Below are 22,659 nucleotides of genomic sequence, written 5' to 3'. Positions count from 1 at the left end.
CGGCAGGAGCAGCCCCGCCCTGCTGAGGCGGCCGAGCAGCAGGGACCGACCCTCTGGGCACGGGGGTCTCAGCCACGGACCTCCCGGAGCCCTGGGGCAGATGCAGGGGTGGGGTGGGGTGTCATTGCCGGCCCCCTGGGGCAGTGGTGCTGTGTCCCCCTCCGGGGCAGCCCTGCCAGTGCCGATACATGCCCCCCCCACCCCACTGCCCTCCTCGGGGGCTTGGTCTGCCCACCAGCTAACTTGGGGGCGTGGCACGGACGAGTATTTAGAGAAATGCTCTGGGGGGTCCTGCTGGCCCGGGGCTGCCAGCACTGCGGGCCAGGCCAGGCCGTGACCCAGCCGACAGCCCCACGGCCTGGCACTCCCTGTCCCCGGGCTGTCCTGCATGGCCACCGTCAGGGACCGCCACGCCGCCGTCCCGAGTGGGGCGCCCCTGGCCACGGGCATCGCTCCCCACAGGTGGGCCTTGGGCAGCGTCCTGGGCCCGCCCCTGCAGAGGCAGGCGGGGTCCCAGACCCCAGAACGACGGGCGCCCCCGGGCAGGAGGGAGCAGCCCCAGAGCCGCACGGGCCGGGCAGCGGACGAGCTCTGGCCCCGCCACCCAAGCGCCCAGCCGCGGCGCCTCTTCACGTCAGCAGCCCCGCCCGTGGCTTCCGCACGGGCGCAAGGTGGACGAGAGCCAGTCACTGTACTGTCCCTCTGCGGGAGTGAGCACGGCCAAGGGACGGGCCGAGTCACCAGTACCGAGAAGGGGGCGGAGCCCCTGCAACAGGGATAAAGGGGCGGAGCCACCAGCATACACAGGGAGGGGGCGGAGCCAGCGTTCAAGGCAGAAGGGGCGGAGTCACCAGTATACACAGGAAGGGGGAGGAATTAGAGCAACATTAAAAAGGGGCGGAGCCGCCAGCATACAGATAAGGGGGCGGAGCCACTGCAACATGGACAAAGGGGCGGAGTCACCAGCATACACAGGAAGGGGGCGGAATCAGAGCAACTGAAAAGGGGCGGAGCCAGCGTGCAAGGCAGAAGGGGCGGAGTCACCAGCATACACAGGAAGGGGTGGAATCAGAGAAACTGAAAAGGGGCGGAGCCAGCGTGCAAGGCAGAGGGGCGGAGCCACCAGCATACAAGGAAGGGGCGGAGTCAGCACAGGGAGGCAGGGGTGGGGCTGCTCCGCACCCACAGGGAGGCGGGCAGTGGTTAGTGCCCAGCGTCAGGGATCAGAACCCCCTGTGTCCTCCTCCCTCAAACAGTACGGCAGGTGCGGCGCCTGCCAGGCGCACGTCCCACCCGGTTCGACCCCCGCATCCCGTAGGTCCCCCGCTCGCCAGGCCTGATCCCTGGGCAGAGCCAGCAGGATCCCCTGACCACAGCCGGTGTGACCCGAAACAAAATCCACGTCCCAAGCCAACGCCCCCGAAAGCAAGACGCAGACATTCCCGACAAAAACGGCTTTATTCAAAACAGTCCCGCCCCCCCCCCCACCAGTCTCTGGCACAGCCCTGACCCGGCCATGTCTGCCAGGCCAGCACGGCCAGTCGCCGCGAAGAGTCCAAGCCACCAGGCGTGACCTCGGTGGCCCCCAAGGTGCCGGGCACAGTCCCAGCCTGGTCCTGGGCTCCCTCTACCGGGCCTGTCCCTGGGGCTTCACCAAGGAGGGCATAGCTGCAGGGCCGCCGGGAGCACAGTGACCCCGTCAGGTGGGCTGGTCTGGAAGGGCCGAGGGTCTGCAGGGCCCAGCTGGGCGGGGTCACTGCCGGCAGGTGTCGTGGAAGGCTTCGAGGGTCCGGAAGTCCCTCCAGGTGGGGGGCAGGCCGTCCTGCAGGAACTTCCCGCAGCGCTGGCACGGGGCCTGGAAGAGCTTGATGTAGCTCCGCAGCCAGGTCTGCAGGAGAGAGAAGCCAGCGCTGAGGGGGGCTCGCGAGCAGCCCCGCCCCCAGCCGCCCTCCCAGAGGAAGGCGGGGCCCCCTGAGAGCCGGCCAAGGGCGGCGGGTCTGCCCGCTAATCTCATTCCCAGGTGGCCCGCCCGCAGGGTCGCCAGTGGCCCCCAGTAAGGCAAACCAGCAGACACACCCCGAGGGTCAGGGCGAGGGGCCCCGCGGGCATCCTGCATGAGGGTGAGTGACGACGGAGCCACACTCCCCCAGAACCAGCCCCCGCGCCCTGTCACCACGCGTCCTCCGGACCCCGGCACGAGCGAGACAAGCTCCCATCAGAGGGTGCCCAGGGAGCGGCCCCGCCCCGCCTCAGCACACTTGCTGTGGCGAGATGTCCCGGCAGTGAGCGGGTCAGTGACCCCAAGGCTCTGGCACTGGACACGCGTCCCCAGGAAATGGCCCCACTTGTACCTTGAGTGTGGTGGCAAGGGAGGGGTGACATGGCCGCGCGTCCCACCTCGTGGGCACCACCCACCCGGCAGCAGGGGGGACACGGGCGGTGCCGGGAGGGGGCCGACGGCATGAGCCCCCCTGCCCTGTCGAGGCCCCTCTGCGGGGGACCAGAGGGGACGCCCGGGACAGCAGGCCCGAGCACCGCCCTTGGGGTGCACGCTGACTTCTAGCCAGGGCTGCTAGGCAGGTCCATTTCCAAGGAGCCCCCGAGCCCACCCCTGTGCAGGGGCCGGGTTCGAGGGGGGATGCGCCCGGGGCCACTCACCATGAAGGAGCGCACCACGACGTCGGGCATCTGCGGCAGCTGGTAGTGGAGCAGGGCCGTGGTGGCGTGGTCGGTGACCTGCGGGAGAGAGCTGCGTGAGCGCCCTCACGCCTGCAACACTCTCCAGCCGGAAAACAGAGGCTGCCCGGGCGTGTGCGTGCGTGTGTGTGCGTGCGTGTGATTGGAAAACGAGGAGACTGCCTCTGTGTGTGTGTGTGTGTGTGTGTGTGTGTGTGTGTGTGTGTATGTGCGTGTGCGTGATGGAAAATGAGTCTGGGTATGTGTGTTTGTGTGAGACTGGAAAACGAGGGGACTGCCTGGGCGTGTGGGCATGTGTGTGCTTGTGTGTATGTGCATGCGCATATGTGTGGGGACGCAGGCCTGTGGGGGAGCAGAGTACTCAGCATCCCAGCGACTGAGCACCCAGGAGGGGCTCCCCAGAGGCCATCGAGAGGCCCACGGGGGGTGGGGGGCACGGCCCCACCTCTCCAGCCCCCTCATGCTGCTCGGGACCCCTGAGCCCAGTCCAGGAGGGCACCCCAGCCTGTCCCAGGTGTCTGGGCCGCGTCGTCCTTCCGTCTGTCACCCGCCAGCAACCCGGCGGATCACACGGAGTCTGACAGCTGTGCGGGCTCGAGGCACACTGTCGTCATTGAGAATTCCTGGCACCCGAGGTGGGGAAAGAAGCCCCCAAGGACAGGAGGGCTGGGGGTGACCAAGAACGAACAGGCCTAACCCGGAGACGCGGCGGTTTCCAGCCCTGCACCGTGCTCACGGTCCTGACCGGCGCGGTCAGCTGGGCCAGGTTCCACCTGGGTGGGGAAGGTTCAGGATCGAGCCCAGCTGGGCGAGCACCCGGGTCCCAGCTCTGGGCCTCGGTGAGGGCGGCCCCTCACTCCCCGCCTGCCTGCATCTCTGGGGAGCATAGACCCCGCAGCAGGGGGCCATGCTGTCCCTGAGGGCCAGGTCCCACCCCTGCTGGACACCGTCTACACTGGCCTGTGACCCAGGCGGGGGGACCTGCCCTGTGGGGCCGCAGGACGGGCAGGCGGCAGGGGGTCCGGGGTGTCTTGCCCAGGGGCCCCGCTTCCCAGCTTCGGGGGCCGCGCTGTCCCCGGGCCAGAGTGGCGCCGAGCGTCGGGGTGGCTGACTCCTCCCGGGAGGAAGAGACAGGACTGTCGCTCCCTGAGCCCCGAGGCCCTGCCCGGCCTCCCGCCAACCACGACTGAAGACAGACTGCCGGGCTCTCGTCCCTCGGGCTGACCTCGCTGGCCCTTAGGCCCTGCCCAGCTCCTGCCCAGCCACCACGAGGCCACGCAGCGCCGCCCACTCGGGGTGGCCCCTCAGCACGACTCCAACAGGAGGGACAACATTGAAACTCCGGGGAGCGTCACCCGAGCCCGTCCCCTGTCTCTGGGCGGAGGGCCCAGCCCGCCCCGGGCCCCCGGCTGCCGGCCTTGCGTGCTGGGCTCTCCGCCAGGCCTGCCGCCCCCTCCCAGGGAGCCCGAGGGCAGGGGCCCCTGTCACCGTCCCCACTGGCCTGAGTTCTCGTGACACATCAGGTTCCTGCCCGCAGGGACCCTCTTCCCTGCCTTGGGGGTGGCACGCCGGGGCCCGTGTCCCGTGCGTGTGTATGTGTGTGCGTGTGAGCAGAGCGGGGCGGGTGGGGGCTCGTGCCACCGGAGGAGGGTTTGTTTCAGGAACCCCACCCCCAGCAGCCCCTCGATTCAGCAGAAGGTGCCATGGGGGCGGCTGGGGTGGGTGCTGGGCCCGTTTCTGGACCGGAGGTGGTTCCGTGGGGTGTACAGACGCTGTGGACGGGAGTGGGGGCGTCCAGGACCCGAGGGGGTGTCCTCACTGCCATTCTGCACCCCAGCTCGTGTGGGGGAGACACCCAGGGGCAGAGCCAGGCTCTGGCCTGGCTGCCCACACCTGCAGGGAGAGAAGCTTCTGGAAGGCAGTGTCTGCCATGGGCGCGGGCCAGTCACATGACCGGGGCAGGCGCAGCACCCACAGAACCAAGGAGAGTCCTGTCCGGGGCCGGGTAAGGGGGCTGGGTGGGGGGGCCGGGGTAGGGGGCTGGGTGGGGGGGCCGGGGTAGGGGGCTGGGTCAGGGGGCTGGGTCAGGGGGCTGGGGTAGGGGGCCGGGTCAGGGGGCTGGGTAGGGGGCCGGGTCAGGGGGCTGGGTCAGGGGGCTGGGTGGGGGGCCGGGGTAGGGGGCCGGGTCAGGGGGCTGGGTAGGGGGCCGGGTCAGGGGGCTGGGTGGGGGGCCGGGGTAGGGGGCCAGGTCAGGGTCAGGGGGCTGGGTGGGGGGGTCGGGGTAGGGGGCCAGGTCAGGGGGCTGGGTGAGGGGGGTCCCGTGGCGGCTGCTCCCCTGAGCCCCTCGGAGGAGGTTTCCCTGTACAAGCGGAGTGGGCAGCTCCCAGGGCTGGGGCTTAGCGGGGCTGACCCAGTCCGAGACCCCCTCCCCCCCGCCCCCCGAGCAGCAAGGCCGCTGTCCCCCCAGCCCCCGCCAATGAGAGGGTGGGAGACAGACGCCTGGGGAGGGGTCCGGGGCGGGAGATTAGAGCAGACGGCAGCCGAGAGCCCCGGTAACTAAAAGGCTCCGGTGGGGGGGCGGGGGACTGGGCCCCCACCTCAGCAACTGGGCAGCGCTGGCTGGGGGGTGTGCCGTGCCCAGGACCCTCCTTCCTGGCTGCCTCGCCCGGCCCCTCGGGCGGAGAGAAGCATCTTTCAGGAGACCTTGCGGCAGCTGCTCGTCAGCGCGGAGGTGCCAGCCACAGCCTCTCTCCCAGCCACAGCCTCCCTCGTGGGGGGGGGGCCACACGGGGCGCCAGCAGCCCAGCCGTCGCTCCTGACCTCAGGGCGCCCCCAGGGCCCTGGCCGCTGTTCCTTCTGGTGCCCAGGGGAGCCCGGGACAGCCTTCTCAGGGGGCGGGGGGGGGGGCGTCCTGGGGGTCACGACGCTGCGGGTGGGGGCGGCTGCCTGGCACCGGCCTGGCTGGCACCAAAGCCTTCCCAGGCCCTGAGGTCAGAGGTTGTCCTGCCCCCTGGCCCCGCCCCTGCATGTGCCAGTGGACGCGGGGCCAGTGCTGGGCACGCTGGGGACTGGCCTGTGAGGGAGAAGTCTGAGGTGGGCCCCGGGGCCACCGCGTGGGGGGGGGAGGGCAGTGGAAGGCCGTGGCCACTTGCCACCACCAGGGGGCAGGCCCGGCCCCCGGAGAGGGCCCCCTAAGCCGCCCACGGGAGGTCAGTCAGGCACCCGAGTCAGAGCTGCTTCCGTGAGGGAGGCCGGAGGCCCCGGCCCTGCTCCCAGCGCTGAGAGGGCCGCCAGGCCAGGTCCCAGCTCTCAGGGAGGCTGCAGGCGCCCCCCACCCCTGCGCCCTGCCCGTCTGTGTGTGCTCGGGCTGGGCGGGGCGGGGCGCCGCGGTCCTGTCCAGGGTGCTGACCGCCCGGGGCCTCTGCAGGGAACCCGCGCTCCGAGCTGCCCACTGCCGCTAAATGCCAGCTGGTGCGGCCGGCCGCCAGCTCCCGAGGAGCAGCCTGGCCGCGGGCGGGGCCCGCCAAGGACAACTGGCTCCACGGACACCCAGAGCAGACCCAGAGGGCCGGCGGGGAGCAATCCCGCAGGGCCAGGGGAGGCCTGGGGCAGGCAGGGCTGGGGGGCGCTGGCGGGAGCGGGCATGTAAGTCAGCCCTGGTGCCCGGAGGAGCCCAGCCCACGGCCCAGCCACGCCCAGGGTCGGCTCTGCTCTGCAGGGCAGGGCCACGAGGTGGGCGGGCTTCTCAAATGGGCGGCTGGCCCTGGCCCAGGCCCTGGCCGCTCACGTGACCTGGGGGGTGGGGGGAGCGCTCGGTTTCTGCCGGAGCTCCGTGTGCCCGGACTCCGTGTGCGCGATGGCCTCTCCTGGACGCGGTCAGCGAAAGGCCCCGGGGGCCGAGGGGCACACCCACGGGGAGGGGCGCAGGGCAGGGAGGCGAGGGTGAGGAGCCGGCGGACAGGTGCACGCGCACAGGGGTAGGCGGTGAGGGGCTTCTGGGCGAAGCAGCCAGTGAATGAGTGAGTGAGTGAGTGGCAGGGGTCAGAGGGCAAGTGAGTGGACGCAGGAAATGTGGCCGTCGGCCCCCACCTGCCCTCGGAGGGGCGGCCTGGCGAGTGTGCCCGGAGCCCCCCGCCCCCCCCAGGCTGGGCTAGCGGCCCGCGTGGGTGTGGACAGCGGCGTCCAGCTCTGGCCTGAGCCCAGCGCGCAAACAGTGGCCGCCCTGCTGGGTTTAAATGTCAGCGAGGCCGGACGCGCCCGAGACCTTTCCCGGCCTTTGTGCCCTGCCCTTTGCGGGCCGCCTCCGGGCGCTTCTTGGACGCCGTGCGGAGCAAAGCCGGCCACCCAGGGCCCGGCGCCACCGCCAGCTGGCCCTGCCCTTGGCCACGAGGCTGCGCGGGAAAGGGGCCTAATGAGGGGAACGGCCGTGCTGGCCGCACCCCGCAGTGGACAAAAGGCCGCCGTGCGCCCCCCGACCCGCGCGGCCATTCTGTGCGCTCTGGGCATTGTCTGCCAGGGATGAAAGGATCGGCGCCCCCCGCCCGCAGGCCCACACAAGCACAGAGGCTGCACCACACAGCGAATGCAGAGAAAGGAAGGCCTGGGGTCCGCGGCCCAGCGGCAGGCCCCGTGGACAGCTGAGGCCGTGCAGGCGCGCGCCCGGGAAGGCCAGCACCTCCTCGGGCTGTCCCCGGCCCCGACTTCCTGCCCGCCCGCACCTGGCCGGGGCTGGGACCGGCAGCAGGGACATGCTCACCACAGGGTCCGTCCGGCGTGTCCTGCTGGGGCTGCCACAAGCCGCAGGGGGGGGGGTCAGCCCCGCCCACCCCTCCTCTCCCCCGCCCTCCCCCGGGGCGTGGCCAGGGACGGCCCATGGGGGGGGGCTGTCATTCACCGGGTGTATCTCCAGGCTCCTCCCGAATCTGACAGGAGGGGGCGTGGGGCGAGGGGCTCAGTGTCACCCGCCCAGCGGAAAGCACCATCTGGCCGGAGCGGAAGCGCAGCAGGGAGAGCCCTTGCTCTGCAGGCGGCCGACCCGGGTTCGAGCCCAGGCATCTTGGAGGGCCCCTGAGCACCACCAGGAGTGGCCCCCGAGGGCAGAGCCTGGAGGGAGCCCTGAGCAACACTGGGCGTGACCCCAAAACCAAACCAAACCAAGGGGCTTGTCCCCGCGCACTGGGGTCACCGTCAGGGGTCACCGGGCGTGAGGCGCTGCGGCGACCCCCTCAGACGCTCCCGCTGTCACCGCTGCCAAGGACCAGGAGGCGCCCGGGACACGGCAACGCCCCGCCCAGGCGGTTACCAACTGCTCAGTTGGGTTCTGCGCGTGTCTGCAGCTCCAACAAACACAAAGGCTGCCTGGAGAGTTATTTTTAGAGGGCGAGGAATAAAAATAACGCTCCCCAATCTATGCTTCCCCAAATCTGTGTTTCACACATTTTTACACATTTTACAACTTCCTAATAAACTTTCTACTCGCAATCAGAAATACTTAATACTCCAGTGCATTCTGTGGGTACACACAACATATACACACAAGTGCACACACACATGCATGCACAGCGCACCTGCACGCACACTTACACCCCCCCCCGCCCTCTCGCCCCTGTTCTCTGGATGGAAACCAAGTCACTGTTAACGCCAACCCCAGACCACAGCCGCGCCCAGGTTAATCCCCACCCCGGGCGGGCGGGGCCACACGGGGCCACTGCAGCCCACAAGGGAGCGTGGGGAGAGCCGGGCTGCCGGGGGTCACACCCGGCCGTACTCAAGGCTTCCTCCTGGCTCAGCGTCACTCCTGGAGGGCTTGGAGGGGTGTTGGGGACTGGCCGGGCCAGCTGGGTGCGAGGCAGTGCCCTCCCCGCTGTGCTGTCGCCCTGGCCCCAGAAACAGCCGGGGAATGTCCTGCACTAGCAGGAGCAGACACGGGCGGCATGCACAGGGCCTGGGGCACCGGTCTTGCAGGCGCCAAACCTGGGTTCAATCCTCTGGCACTACACATGGTCTCCTGAACACCAGCAGGCGTGACCCCTGACAGGCCAGGGGGAAGCCCAGAGCATGACGGTGTGACCCAAACACACACACGCACACAGACAGACACAGATACAGACACACAGACAGACACAGAGACACACACACAAACACACACAGACACACAGACACACAGAGACAGACACACAAACACACAGACACACAGAGACACACACAGAGATACAGACACACACAGACACATACAGAGACACAGACACACACAGACATAGACACACAGACACAGACACAGACACATACAGAGCCACACAGACACACAGGAACACACGCACACAGACAGACACAGATACAGACACACAGAGACACACACAAACACACACAAACACACACAGACACACAGAGACACACAGAGACAGACACACACAGACACACAGAGATACAGATACACACAGACACAGAGAAACAGACACACACACAGACACAGACACATACACATAAAAAGCCACACAGACACACGGGAACACACGCACACAGACAGACACAGATACAGACACACAGAGACACACACAGACACACACACAGACAGAGACAGACACACACAGACACAGAGACACAGACACACACAGACACAGACAGACACACAGACATAGACACAGACACATACAGACAGAGCCACACAGACACATGGGAACACATGCACACAGACACGCACACACACAGACACACAGAGATACAGACACACAGAGACACATACAGAGACAGACACACACACAGACAGAGATAGACACACAGACACAGACACACACACATACAGACAGAGTCACACAGACACACGGGAACACACGCACACAGACAGACACAGATACAGAGACACAGACACACAGAGACACACACACAGACACACAGAGACAGACACACATAGACACAGAGATACAGATACACACAGACACAGAGACACAGACACACACACAGACACAGACAGACAGAGCCACACAGACACACGGGAACACACGCACACAGACACGCACACACACAGACACACAGACACAGACACAGAGAGATACAGACACACACAGACACATACAGAGACAGACACACACACAGACAGAGATAGACACACAGACACAGACACACACACATACAGACAGAGCCACACAGACACACGGGAACACACGCACACAGACACGCACACACACAAGCTCCCTCAGAAGGGGGTGAGCCGAGAACCCGCATCTCCGACCTGCTGTGCGGAACTGCTCCAGGAGGGGCGGGGGCGGCTGTCGGGTGGAGTGTTTGCCCTGCACACGGTCGACCTGGGTTTGAGCCCCGGCACCCCAGCGGGAGAGCCTGCGTGGCTGAGCGTCCCCGGTGCCCCAAGGTGTCTGTGTGGGGCTGTGGGGGCGGCCGGGCCTGGCCTCGCCCAGGGGTCTCCTGCTCTGGCCCCGCCCCCCAAGGGCAGCGGGGCTGGGGACGCGCGGCCTGAGAGCTGCATGGCCAGGCCAGCCCGCTGTGCCCGGTGCCGCTGTGGGGGGCACGTGCCCCCTGCACCCCGAGGCCCCCTAAGGCTCTGAGTTGCTCCCCGCTAGGAGTCTGACCCCACAGGAAGGCCTGGAAGCCACGTCCCCCGCTGGGAGCCGAGAGTGGACGGGCCCCGGCTGCTCCTCGGGCTCCCAGCTCCCTCCCGGCCCTGCAGCCCCGCCATGGCCCGAGGACACCCACAGGTGGGGGGGGGAGCCGCTGTCCCCCAGGGGCCCGGCCAGGAAGGACGTGTCCTGCCACTGAGAGCTGGACGTGGCCTCTCGGTCCCCTGCGTCCCAAGGCCTGAGGGGGACGCCCGGGGGGGTCACGTGGGGTGGGCCAGCCTGCGCCTGCCCACGAGGGCCGAGGTGGGAGGGACGGGCTGGGGGTGGAGCGGCCGCCCGACAGGCCCCTCGTCCCCACGGCCAAGACCACACTCTGTGGGGTGGGTCGACAGCTGGTGCTCAGGTCCTGTCCAGGGCGAGCCGGGCCCCGCATCTGGCCACCAAACTGCCCAGCCAGTGGGCAAGGCCAGCGAAGGTGGCCCCGAGACCCCCGACTGCCTGGGAAGTTACAGACGAAGCCGGAGGGGCCGGAGCGACAGCCCAGCAGGACGGGCGCTGGCCTTGTCTACGGCCGACAAGATTGATGCCGGGTTCAATCCCCAGCATCCCAAAGGGCCCCCCGAGACCCGCCAGGGGTGACCCCTGGGCACTGCCAGGCGTGGCCCCCAATCAAACCAAACCAACACAGAACAGGCAACAGAATAAGGAGTTGACACGTATCCACCATCCAACATGCTGCCTGGCTCCCCTGGGTCGGGTCCTGGCCCGCCCCACCCGGGCCTCTGCGCCGAGCCTCCTGCAGAAACCCCCAGGCACGGCCCCCCACGCCCCGACGTACCTTCCGGAATACTTGGTAGTTGGATTTGGACCATATGTCCAGCTGCGGAGGAAGAGAGAAAAAGAGAAAAAAGTTAACATCTACTTTAGAATTTTGGGCTTCGGAAAATAAAACCACCACGGCCGCAAGTCTTAAGCTTGGGAAAAGCACTGCGAGACCAAGAATAACAGACTCTCGGTGTGGGGGCCTGAGGGGTCCTGCAGGGGCTTCCAGGGGCAATGCGGAGCCGTGCGAGGTGCTGGGTCGGCCGAGGCCCGGGCGGGGACTGGCCTCTCTCTGGCCTCTCTCCGGCCAGGCTGTGTCCCGTGTCCACCACCTCCCCGGCGTCTGGCGTCAGCTCAGAGGGGCATCCTGGCGGGCCGGGCCGGACGCGGGGAGGGTGACGCCAGGCTCCAGGCCCAGCTCAGCCGGACCCGCTGCAACGTGACTGTCCAGCAGAAGAAACAATAGTCCGGGGGCCACTCACTGGCCTCTGGGGACGTGAAGGTCCTCGTGGGCCTCCCCAGAGGCTCACCAATGCCGGGGCACCGCGAGCACTTTGCTGGGGGAGGGTGTGCAGGCCCCTGCTCTTTTCTAGGTGGCCGCCTGGCGTGCAGCAGAGCCGGGCTCGATCTCTGGCATTTTATATGCTCCCCTGAGCACCACCAGAAGTGATCCCTGAGCACAGTGCCACGAGTCAGCCCTGAGCACTGCCAGGTGTGACCCCCCCACCCCCAACTGAAAGAAAAAATACAAACCAACAAAAACCAACCAGCAACCGGACTCCTATTCCTGGGGCCAGAGAGAGAGGGAGGGAGACCTCGTCTCAGGCGGCTGGCCTGGGTGTGAGCCCCGGAACCTTGTGGGGTCCCTGGGCACAGAGACAGGAGTGAGCCCCGAGCACTGCTGCGTGTGGCCCCCCATAATCAAAGGGACCCCGAGCCTGACTCCCTGGCAGCAGCTGAGTCTGCGCTGAGTGAAGGCGGACCAGGGTCCAGTGCAGGCGCCCGAGGGATGGGAGTGAGCAGCCGCGCTCCAGGCCCCGCGGGGCCTCATCAACAGGGGCCCTCGGGCCCTCGGGGGGCCTCTCTGCTCCCGGGTGTGGGCAGCAAACACAGCAGGCAGGACAGTGGCGGTGGGAGGGGCCTCCCGCCCTCTCCCCTCCGGCAGAAGCTTCGAGAGCTGAGGAGACTACACCCCCAGGGGACGGTCCCCTGGCCACCCCCCACGGGGTGGGGGTGTCCAGGGCACAGACAGAAGACTGGGTGCATGCACATGCGTGTAAGTGGGACAGTCATGGGACAGACATGAGACTGGTGTGTGCACGTGTGTGTGGTGTTATGCTCATGGCACAGATGTGTGTGTGTGGTGGCACCATCACAGCATAGATGCAAGACCTGGTGTGTGTGTGTGTGTGTGTGTGTGTGTGTGAGATAGTGGTAGTCACAGCATAGATGCGAGACCTGGAGTGTGTTTGTGTGTGTGTGTGTGTGTGTGTGTGTGTGTGTGTGTGTGTGTGTGTGGTGGCACCGTCAGGGCACAGATGCGAGACCTGGCGTGTGTACAGGTGTGTGTGGCAGCACCGTCACGTGCAGGCTGAGACCTGCCCCAGGACCCTCGGGACAGCTCAGAGCCCGTGTCACAGCCACCGGGGCAGGCACACGTCAGCTCTCTGCCTCTCCCACTCGTGTGGGCCGATGTAAGCGGCACAGGCCAGAGGACGAGGGCCGCAGGAGGGGCGCAAGAGCTCGGAGAGGCACCCCACCTCCGCAGGATGGGGACGCTGCCGGCGTGCGTCCAGGGGCGGCCACGGGTGACCGCTGACCGTCTCCTTCCCGGATCTGCCTGGACGCCGCCTCTGCAGGACCCGCTGCTCCCCCAAGTGGGGCTGCCTGTTTCCGGCCGGACCCCCGGCCCACTGGCCTTCCCCGCGGGACCCTACTCGGGAGGGAAGCAGCAGTCCCCCAGGTTAGCTGCGGAGAGCAGCCCCGTGGCCGCACTCCCTGGCGCCAGGTCCGGCCTGGGAGGGCAGTGGGCCTGCGGGAGCATCCGGGGGTCGCTCCGAGTCTCTCCTGCCCCCAGCCCTGCCGGGGGGATGGGGAGCCGCCAAACTCCCAAACCCGCATCTCAGGCGGCCGGCGTCAGGGCCTGAGTGCCGCGAGGCCCCGCACGGGAGCGCTTGGCTGGAGCACGGCCACTTCTCAATAAGCCTGTGGGCCTGCAGAGGTGCGGGTCGCAGGAGGGAGAGCCGTGTGCGGCTGCGGAAGGACCCCGCCGGGCCGGCCGCGGCTCTCACCGCAAGCCACGCTCTGCCCTTTTGGGAAACGTTGCCCTGTCTTATTCAGGACCCCAGGGGCAGCTGTGGCCATCTGGGACCCGGGGACGCGAGACAATGCGCCGTGCGGGCCAGGTGCGCGGCTGAGAAAGGGCCCGAGTGACAATGGGCTTCCCTGGCGCTGGCAGGCCCAGCAGGTGGCCCGCACTTGATTTTCTGCTAGATTTATGCCAAAGAAAGCCACTGAAGCAAGCCTTCTGGAGCCGGTGCCCTGGCGCTCGCCGGGTCCAGCAAGATCTCAGGAATTCATTTCAGGGAGCCGGGCAGAGCCGGGCGCATATTTATCAGCCTGCGCCTTTGCTGCAGACCAGGTGCCCACCACGATTTTCTATTTCTTCTTCTTCTTTTTTTTTTTTTTTTTTTAACTTGCTGGCTGCGTTACTTAGAAAAGGAGCATTCTGGAAGCTACAAACTTCCCACCTGGTAAATAAACAAGACGTCACTCTCGACTCCAGCGTCGGGAGCGACAAAGCCCCTCAGTGTTGCGGGGACGGGGCCAATTCCCAGACGGGTCAAGGCGAGTGTCCGGGGAAAGCAGAGGCCCACGCCTGCTTCCGGTCATGGCCTGGCCTTGCCGCCCACCCTCGTGTCTCGCCAGGGGGTGCCTTCCCGGACAGACACGCTCACCCGGGCCCTCTCCCCTCCCCGCACCCCCAGCTGCCGCAGCCTCTGGGGGCAGGGTCAGTGGGGCCCACCGTGACCCCGGGGAAGTTTCGGTGGCTTGTCACCCTCAACAGAGGAACAGTGAGTGACCGCAATGAGCCAAACAGACACCTCTGTCACGGTCACATCTGCGAGCCCACGGGGAGAGCGGGGCCCGGCCCACCCACGCCTCCTCCTGCACCCAAGACCCAGCCCAGCAGCCCCGAGCCGCCCGGCCCCACCCCCGAGTGGTCTACCGTCCTCCGGAGCAGCGACGCGAGCCGATGGGTGAGGGGTGCAGGAGCAGGCCCCCCCCAGCTCAGGACGCCATCTGCTCCTCTAAGTGCGGCCGCTGCATGCGAACGAGCCCTGGCCCCGTCTCCCCTCCCCCTCCCTGCCGCAAGGAGCGAGAGGCCGTTTTTCTGAAGGTCGTCTGAACAGTTTCAAAGGCGATAACAAATCAAAATGTTCCCCGCATCTAATATCAAACGGGGCTGATGCCAACACTTATTAGAGGAATCAGATCTGGGCTCCGCAGCCCCCTCGCCCTCTGCGCGCGCTCGGCCAACTTTGAAGTGGGGAGCGCGCGGATCAGGAGTTACCCGGGAGACAGCGCGGGCCGCCTTTGAAGCTTCCTTTGATACAGCATCGCTTTCCTCCCGGACGCCAGGAGGCTAAGAGCTGCCTCCCCCCCTGTCAATAATGGGGTAATTAATGAAGCTATAGCATTAACATAGCCCGAGTCTCCCCGGCAGACACACTCGGGAGGGCGCAGGTTTCTCTTCTGGAAGCGGGCCGGGTGCGGGAGAACAAGGGGAGCACTGGCCGGCCTGGCGGTTTGCTGAGTCACGCTCGGCTCGCCGGGCTCTGGCCAGGAAGGGGGTGCAGGGTGCCCCGAAGAAGGGGAACCTGCTTCCACGGCCAGCTGCTGGGGCACTGGGGCACAGGGCGCCCCGGAGGGTGGGCTGGGGGGTCTCTGAGCTCCACACGGCGCTCTGAGGGTCTGGCAGGAGGCGGCTCCCGCCCAGCTCCCGCAGCCCTGCCTGCAGACTGCAACGGCCGTTTGTTCTGAGGCGCACCTCAGGCTGAGGGCCGCTGCCAAGGCGCGTCTCTCGGGGAGGTGCCCTGACACTGTGCTCAGAACTGCACCGCTTACGTGCATGCCCGTGGAGATGGAAGCGCACGCGTGCACACACACGCCCAGGCTGAGCCTGTCTGCACGCACGTGCACGCACACACACACACACACACGCCCGCCCAGGCAGGGCCTTTCCCGCGCGCCATATTCTGTGGCCTGTGAAGTGCTCGGGGAACGGGGAGGAGCCAGCAAACTGGTGAGGGTCCCACTCCGGGCTGAGGCAACTGTCCTTGGGCAAAGGGGGCTCAGGGTCTGCAGAACGACAACGGAGCGGGGTCTGGCTGCGCTGTGGGGGGCCCTGGAGGGCTCCAGGTGCAGGTGAATCTCGGTGCATGGGCCCCGCTGTCAGCACCCCGCCCCTTCTCTGATACGCCGGGCGGGTCTCATGAGCACTCCGTGCCCCGCCCCATCACCGGGGCCACCATACTCCTGGTCCTGCACCGGAGCCGTTTCTGAGCTCACGGGGGGGTTCCTGTCCCTTCCCCCACCCCACGCTTCTCCTGGGCTCTGCGCCCGAGGCTGGGGACCCCCTAGGGAGTGGGGTGCAGTGGCTGTCACTCAGTGTCCTTACCCGAGGCCCCTCTGGCCACAGGCTCCCTGGAGGGCGGAGACCCCCACACCCTGGGGCAGAGGCCCACTCCACATGATGGGGTTTCCCTGCACCTCCCAACGCCGGGGGTCTCCTGGCACCGCACCTCGAGGACCCCAGCTGGGAGTGCTCTGTCCCCCGCCACAGAATTTGCAACTTCTTTAGAAATGCCTGTGGGGTGACCCCGGAAGGACTGTGCTCAGAGCTAATGACTCAGGAGGGCCCAGCACCTCCTCCGCGCCGGCTCCAAGCCTGGAACGCTGCTACCCACCTGGCTTGATTCCAGAGCCTCTGCAGGGGCGTGGCTGCCGCTGACCCCGCCCACCCACCCAGCCACGCCCACGCCAGCCACGCCCCCGTGATGGCCATGCGCAAAGAACGGTCATGCCCCCTGCGACAACCCTGCCCAGGCTGGCCACGCCCCCAGGCTGGCCACGCCCCTCATCAACCTTACATCCACGTGCGTGCCTGTCACTACATCAACGCGGGGGCTTTTGTAGTGACGCTCCAGGAAGGGCAGCCCCCGGCCAGGGAGAGGCCTGGCGGGGCTCCGAGCACAAGCGCAGGCTGTCAGCTCCCGTGAGCGTCCCGGCCGCTCCCGAGGGCCAGAGGGCGCGGGCAGGTGGGCGCCGGCGCCCACGGAGACGCTGCCTGGTGCTCCTCATCCTCTCACGGAGAAGCAGCGTCACAGGGTTTCTTGTCAAACTGACGCCTTTGCCTCATGGTTCCAGGAGAGCAAACGCAGGACCCTGAGTAACTGATGTGCCGCGACTAGGCAAGAAGGGGGGCATTCCCGTTCCCTCCAAAGACATTTAATGAGGCAACTGGGGTCTAAGGTGCTAAATTAGAAATTCAACTACGGGCATCAGGCTTAAAGGAAAAGGCAGAAGCCTGATGAAAAATGCAAGGGGCGGGAGAAGAAAGGCACGTCCTGTCAGGCACTCGCCTCCCTCTGCTAGACGCTCTGCTTGGGGACCACTTCCGCGTGACGGCGCGTGTTTGACGCCACTGATCTGGGCCCCCGACATCTGTTCCGGGACACACACAAGAAAGCCCCACGGAGACCCTGGCCCGCTTACCTTGCCGTCCTCCGTGTAGACTCGCTCGTTATAGCCCTTCACGATGGTGCGATCAATGAACAGGCTCCGCATGACGACGATCACCTTCAACACCTTCCCCAAGGTCACCTGGCAAAACACGCGAGGCAGCGTGAAGGCGGGAGCTGGGCACGCTGCTGAGAAGGGTCCCTGTTCTCGGCCCCCGGGCAGCCCGAGGATGCGCTGGCTGAGGGACAGCGGGGCGCCGCGGCCGAGCAGCTCTCCAGGAAACCCCCTACCTCGCCCTCGCAGGACAACGCAACCCCCTTTGCCCCCTTCCCGGCTTTAAGCCTGGCTCCTTCCGAGGCCCAACTGCAGCACTAACGCCACTCCCGGACCCACTGCAGCCCGGCCTGAGCGGGGCACACGGGGAAGACGGAGGCACACACACACACACACACACACACACACACACACACACGCACACACACACACACAAACACACACACGCAGGTACGCACACGCGCGCACACACACACACACACACGCACAGTGGCGCAGCGGCACCAAACCCACGCTGGAGGTGAAGAGAAACCGCCAGACCCATCTCCAGGAAGCATCACGAAGCTGGGAGAGATGTTCGGGTTCTTTCGCCCTCCGGAACCTCCGCTGGGTTTCCCGTCTGGGCAGCAGCGACCACCCCTGGACGGCGCCCTCAGGGAGGCACGCGGCTGGTCATGGGGTCCCCAGCCGTCTGCCCACCTCGGTCCAGCACACACGCAGGGTCAGACACAGACGGAGGAGCGCTGGGGCGCTGAAGGGTGGCGGATACGGAGCACACGCGGGAAGGGGAGTGGGCTACCGTCCATCACCAGCTCCGAGGTCACAGCCTAACCAATCAGCGTCCCCCAACAGTCCCCTGCGTCCAGGCTGCCGCCGGTCCTGCATACTGTCCATGGACCTGACCACTGGACAAGGCAACGGAGGCGGCACACGGCGGCTTTCCGCCTCCCTGCTCCCGCGCCACACGGCTCTGCGGACAGGTGCCGGAGGAGCACCGGGCTATGCCACAGGGAAGGCCCAATACAAGGGCCGCTGCGGGGGCTGGAAAGAAGGCACAGTGGACAGGGCATTGGCCTTGCAGCTGGCTGACCTGGGGTGGAACCTGATGCCCCATGCAGTCCTCAGGGTCTGCTCAGAGTGATCCTTGCGTGCAGAATCAGGAGCAGGCCCTGCCCATGCCAGGGGTGGTCTCCCGCCAACACACGGGCCACCGGTGGCGGAGCTCAGCTCTTGGCTAGAGACGCGGAGAGCTAGCGAGCGCGTACCCTCCTAGTGAAAAAAAGTGGATTTCAATTAACTTACATGTGGCCCCAGTAATTTCTTAAGTTTCTTCAAGTAGCATTCAGAAAAGGAAAAGAAAATGATACTAGAGTTTTAAATTGAAATTTTGCTTCTGAAAGTGAACTTTGGTATTTTAAAGTTCATTAAACACTAAGACACTAAAAAGAATGAGCTGATAAAAGCTTATCGTGAAAAACCTACAATTAGAGGAAAAGGGAAGAAAATAATTGTCAGCTGCTCCCAGATTTTTCCACTAATATTTCAGAGTACTTCTTAGTTTTTTTTTTTTTCGGGGGTGGAGGATAGGGTTACGCCTGGCGGTGCTCAGGGCTGACTCCTGGTGGTGCTGGGATTGAACCTGGTCCGCCAGGTGCAAGACGGATGACCTGTGGGCTGAACTATCGCCCTGACCTCTCCATAGTCTTACTAGTTAAGAAGTATGTTTTTTGGGGGGAGAAGAAAAATGAGTATGTTTAGGGGGCTGGGGCACTGGCTCCGAGGTGGGAGCCTGTGCCCTGGGGCCCCCTGAGCACAGCGGGGCGGAGTCCAGCCAAGTGTGGCCTCAAATAAGGAACAGCCCAGGGCTGGAGTGATAGCACAGAGGGTAGGGCTTTGCAGTGGCCGATCCGGGTTCGATTCCCAGCATCCGATATGGTTCCCTGAGCCAGGAGTGACCCCTGTGCATTGCCTGGTGTGACCCAAAAAGAAAAAATAAAAAAAGAAAAAGAACCAGCCCAAAGATTTCTGCTTTTGAGTTTTCCACCTGTCTGTCACTGAAGTTCCACGCACAAACACACACACAATTTCACGTCAGAGTTTCAGGGAAGATGATGGCATAGACGCGTTCCCAGCTCTGCAGTCCTGCCCGAGGGGTTGGGCACTGGCGACCCCCCGGGGTGGGGCAGGGTCCTTCATCCTCCCACCCTGGACACGCCAGCAGCGGCCCACAGCCCCCCAGACCCAGGGCTGCGTGCGGCACAAATCCTGAGCCGAGTGAGGCTCCTTCCTTCCCACGCCCAGCAGTGCTCAGGGTGATGCTGGGCTCGACTTCCCTTCTGTCATTCTTTTTTTTGTGGTGGGAGGGGTCCCACCCGGCAGTGCTGGGGGCTGCCTGTGGGAGTGCCTTGCGGGAGTGCCTGACCCCCCATCTCCCACCCACAGACCCAAGGACGTTAACTGGAAAGCATGTGAGCACAGCTAGTCCGTACCTCCACACCGTGCTCACCGCAGCGGCCAACACGCAGCAACGACCCGGACGACGCCCGCCTGCACATCACAGGCAGGATGAACTCATCTGCAGCGCCAAGAAGGAGCAGCACCGCCTGGCCTGCCGCCACACGGCCGGACACAGGAGACACCCGGAGGGCAGCACAGAGGGAGGCGATGGCCACAGAGTGACCCTCAGAGACACCAGACAGCAAGGAGGGCCGCAGGCCACACAGCCGAAAACCGGACCCACAGCTGAGTTGGGGGGAGCTTTGAAAGGGGCACCCGGTCCTCGGGGCAGGGAGAAGGCGGTGCTGGAAGTAAGTCTGCTCGGCTGTGGCATTTTGGGCCACACCCGGCGATGCCCGGGGGTTCCTCCTGGCTCTGCACTCAGGGGTCACTCCTGGCGGTGCCGGGGATGGAACCCGGGTTGGCCATGTGCAAGGTAAGCGCCCTCCCTGCTGTCCCACCACCCTGGCCCCTTTTCTGTATGTTGTAGCTTTGGTCAGCTGCGCAGCCACAGCAAGGGCCACAGCGGGGGCCTTGGCCCGGGGCCCAGGGGGTGGCCGGGCAGCCCGTGAGCGGCTGCCGGGAGCCACATGGCACTGATGAAGGGGACGCGTGGGCGTCAGCCGGGTGGCCTTCCCGGAGGGGCGAGAGCTCTGGCCACTCTATGGCCCGGCCGCAGCAGGAGTCAATGAGGGTGGGGTGGGGGCAGCCTAGGGAGGGACCGGCCGGGCCCCGCCGACGCCCAGAGACGGCCCTGGGGTGGGAAGGGCAGGGGTGCTGGGCTTCGGTCCCCGTCTGCCCCGGGGCACGTGACCCCGCCGCTAACTCTGTGCCTGCGTCCTCGGCGGGGAGTCAGTGAGGGGGCTCGGGGCTGGAGTGGGGGGGCGCACGGGGCTCCTCACGCCCCAGGTCTGCAGGGCCAGCGCGGCCACGCGGACGCTGGTCCCGGGCAGGACGCCCACGTCAAGGCTACAGGTTGGCCCGGCAGCGGCTGTGTGAGCAGATGAAGCCGCGCCATCTGGTACCGGAGCGGCTGCCGTTGCCACGGAAACGCTTCAATCCCCAGCAGCACATTTGCAAAGAGCTCGCTCAGCCCCTCCCCCCCGCCCCCTACTCCGGTCCCTGCGAGCGCTAGGAGGCTGTGTGGGGGGCTCGGCTACTCTGGGCTGCAGCGGGGGGACCCCACGGCACCCACATCCCTGCCACGTTCTCGCTCAGGGAAGGGAGGTGGAGGTGGCAGCCCTGACCCCCCGTGACCACACACCGCCGGGCTCACCGGCCGGTCTACACGGGCAGACCCCGGGGCACAGCGGGAAGGGCTGCCTAGCGCGTGCCCAGTCTGAGTCGGATCTCGGCATCCCATACGGGTTCCCCATGCTCGGCTAGGGTTGGCCTGAGCACCACCAAAACCCAAATAAATGAACGAATACGCTGCACGGGACCGGGGGCGCGTCCCTGACGGCCGGGAGCTCCTCCTGGCACTCACTCAGGGTGGCGGTGCCCCTCCACTGCCGTCACCCAGACACCGTCACTGCGCAGCGGGCTCCACATCCCTCCCTCTCTCCCCCTCTGAAAGCCAGGGCTGCCCTGGGAAGAGGCTTCCCTTGGGGACCCCTCCCCCAACCTGGCGCACCCCTCCTCCCCTCCCCCTCCCTGAGCAGCGCCCGCCCGGGGAAGTCCCAAGTACTGCTGGGTGTGACCCAGAAACCAAAGAAAGGAAAAAGGCTTGGTCCGGGGCAGCTGAAGGCCCGGGTCCCCCTTCCTGGGGCAAAAACACATTCCCCGGCCCCGCCCCGCGATCACAGCATCACACACGGAGCAGGGAGCCGAGACAGCATGCTGCTCAGGCTGTTTGCAACAGCTCTAAGTCAGACAACAGCAACGGCCCCACTCGCACTCACGAGCCACCAACACTCAGCCCGCCCGGGTGGAGGTGAGCAGAGAAGGCTGGTGGTGCCCGGTAGGCAGGGGTCGTGCCGCCCAGCAGGGCAGGGCCAGGCCCCCGGCTCGGCAGCGGGGCCTGGGGCACGCGAGGCACCTGGTACTGGCTGCCCCCATCCGACTGGGCGCCCGCCCTGTGCCAGGTGGAGCTCTGAGGGCCGGAGATGAGGCGTGGGTGAGGCCGGGCCCCGGGAGCGCCTGGGCGGCAGGGGCAGAGCCGGACGCTGCTCAGACCTGGACGGGCCTCGAGCGTGAGTCTGGCTGGGGCCGCGTGTGGCCGGAGCCGGCTGGGTGAGGCTCTGCTGGTCTCTGAAGCGCTGGGACCGCCCAGCCAGGGCCGGCGCAGAGGGGAGGCTGGAGGGGCCGGCGGGCAGCACAGCGGACTGAGCCAGGTTCTGGGGGGAGGGGAGGCTGCGGCCTCATTTCCAGCCCGGGAGGGGCCGTTTGACACCCACGTGCAGCCCCCGGATTGGGGGGGGGACACGGGGGCACGAAGGAAGTGTCGAGGCCTCAGGTTTGAGCCCCGGGGGGAGGCGCCTCCCTCCAAGCGCCCTCAGGCAGTGAGGGAGCGGGACCCCTGAAGCCTGTGTGCCACCCCCAGGGCAGAGGGGGCGCGCCTGCCCCCCGCCCCCACTCCCCCTCTTCTGTCGATACTGTGTTAGCGGCGCTTGGCTTTTTAATATTTCAACTGTCGGACGTGTGCCAACTTGACCTTGATGTAAAAATTCTAATTCAAATCAATACACGGCCAAGGTCACTTTAAAATCCAATTAATATGAATGGGAAAATATGCCCCACAGTTCTGTGAGCTGAAAACGGAGCAGGACGAGGGGGCACGGTGAGGACGGCCCGCGCCCGGCCGGGCCCACGTGTGACGAGGCGGCGGGCGAGCGGCGTCCCTGTGTGCGCAGCGCCCGGGACAGCCGGCGACTTGGCTGTTTTGGGCTTCTACTTACGGTCGTTTAAAATTAAACTGTAGTTTGTTTGAGGAGAAATTAAAAAAATGTACTGAAAACTGTGAATTCCTATAATCCGATTTGAAATAAATTAAACTGTGGACTTCCACCCAGGAACGCCGCGGGAAACGGAGGGACGGCAACAGGGTCTGAAACAGCAGCAAACCCTGATGAGGGCGTCCACAAAGCTGCTTGCCCCGGAGACTGAGAGATGAGGGGAAACTGAGGCACCGGGCCCAGGCGTCTGGAGACCCAGACTCCAGGGCCCCTGCTCCCTGCCGGACCCACCTCCACACTTGTTCTTCTCCGGTGGGATTCAGAGAGTCTCACGACAGTGGTGGCCAGGATGTCACCTCCGTGGGCGCCTGTGCCGGCCC

The 22,659-nt window shown here is 66.1% G+C and overlaps 1 protein-coding gene across 1 annotated transcript in view; it reads right to left on the bottom strand.

The window, feature by feature from the left end:
• Positions 1–1,468: 1,468 nt before the first annotated feature.
• The window catches only part of MED27 (mediator complex subunit 27), a 116,638-nt gene continuing 95,447 nt past the window's right edge, over positions 1,469–22,659 (bottom strand). Inside the window, exons 5-8 of the mRNA XM_004613264.2 lie at positions 16,869–16,976; positions 11,107–11,148; positions 2,659–2,736; positions 1,469–1,888 (exon numbers count right to left, since the gene is read on the bottom strand). Of these exons, the coding sequence (XP_004613321.1) occupies positions 1,754–1,888; positions 2,659–2,736; positions 11,107–11,148; positions 16,869–16,976 (363 nt within the window). The 3' untranslated portion in view covers positions 1,469–1,753. The remainder of the gene's footprint in view (positions 1,889–2,658; positions 2,737–11,106; positions 11,149–16,868; positions 16,977–22,659) is intronic.

The sequence above is a fragment of the Sorex araneus genome, chromosome 1, assembly GCF_027595985.1.
Source record: "Sorex araneus isolate mSorAra2 chromosome 1, mSorAra2.pri, whole genome shotgun sequence".
NCBI lineage: Eukaryota > Metazoa > Chordata > Mammalia > Eulipotyphla > Soricidae > Sorex > Sorex araneus.
Note: the sequence above shows the minus strand (reverse complement) of the source record. Positions and strands in the feature narration are given on the sequence as shown.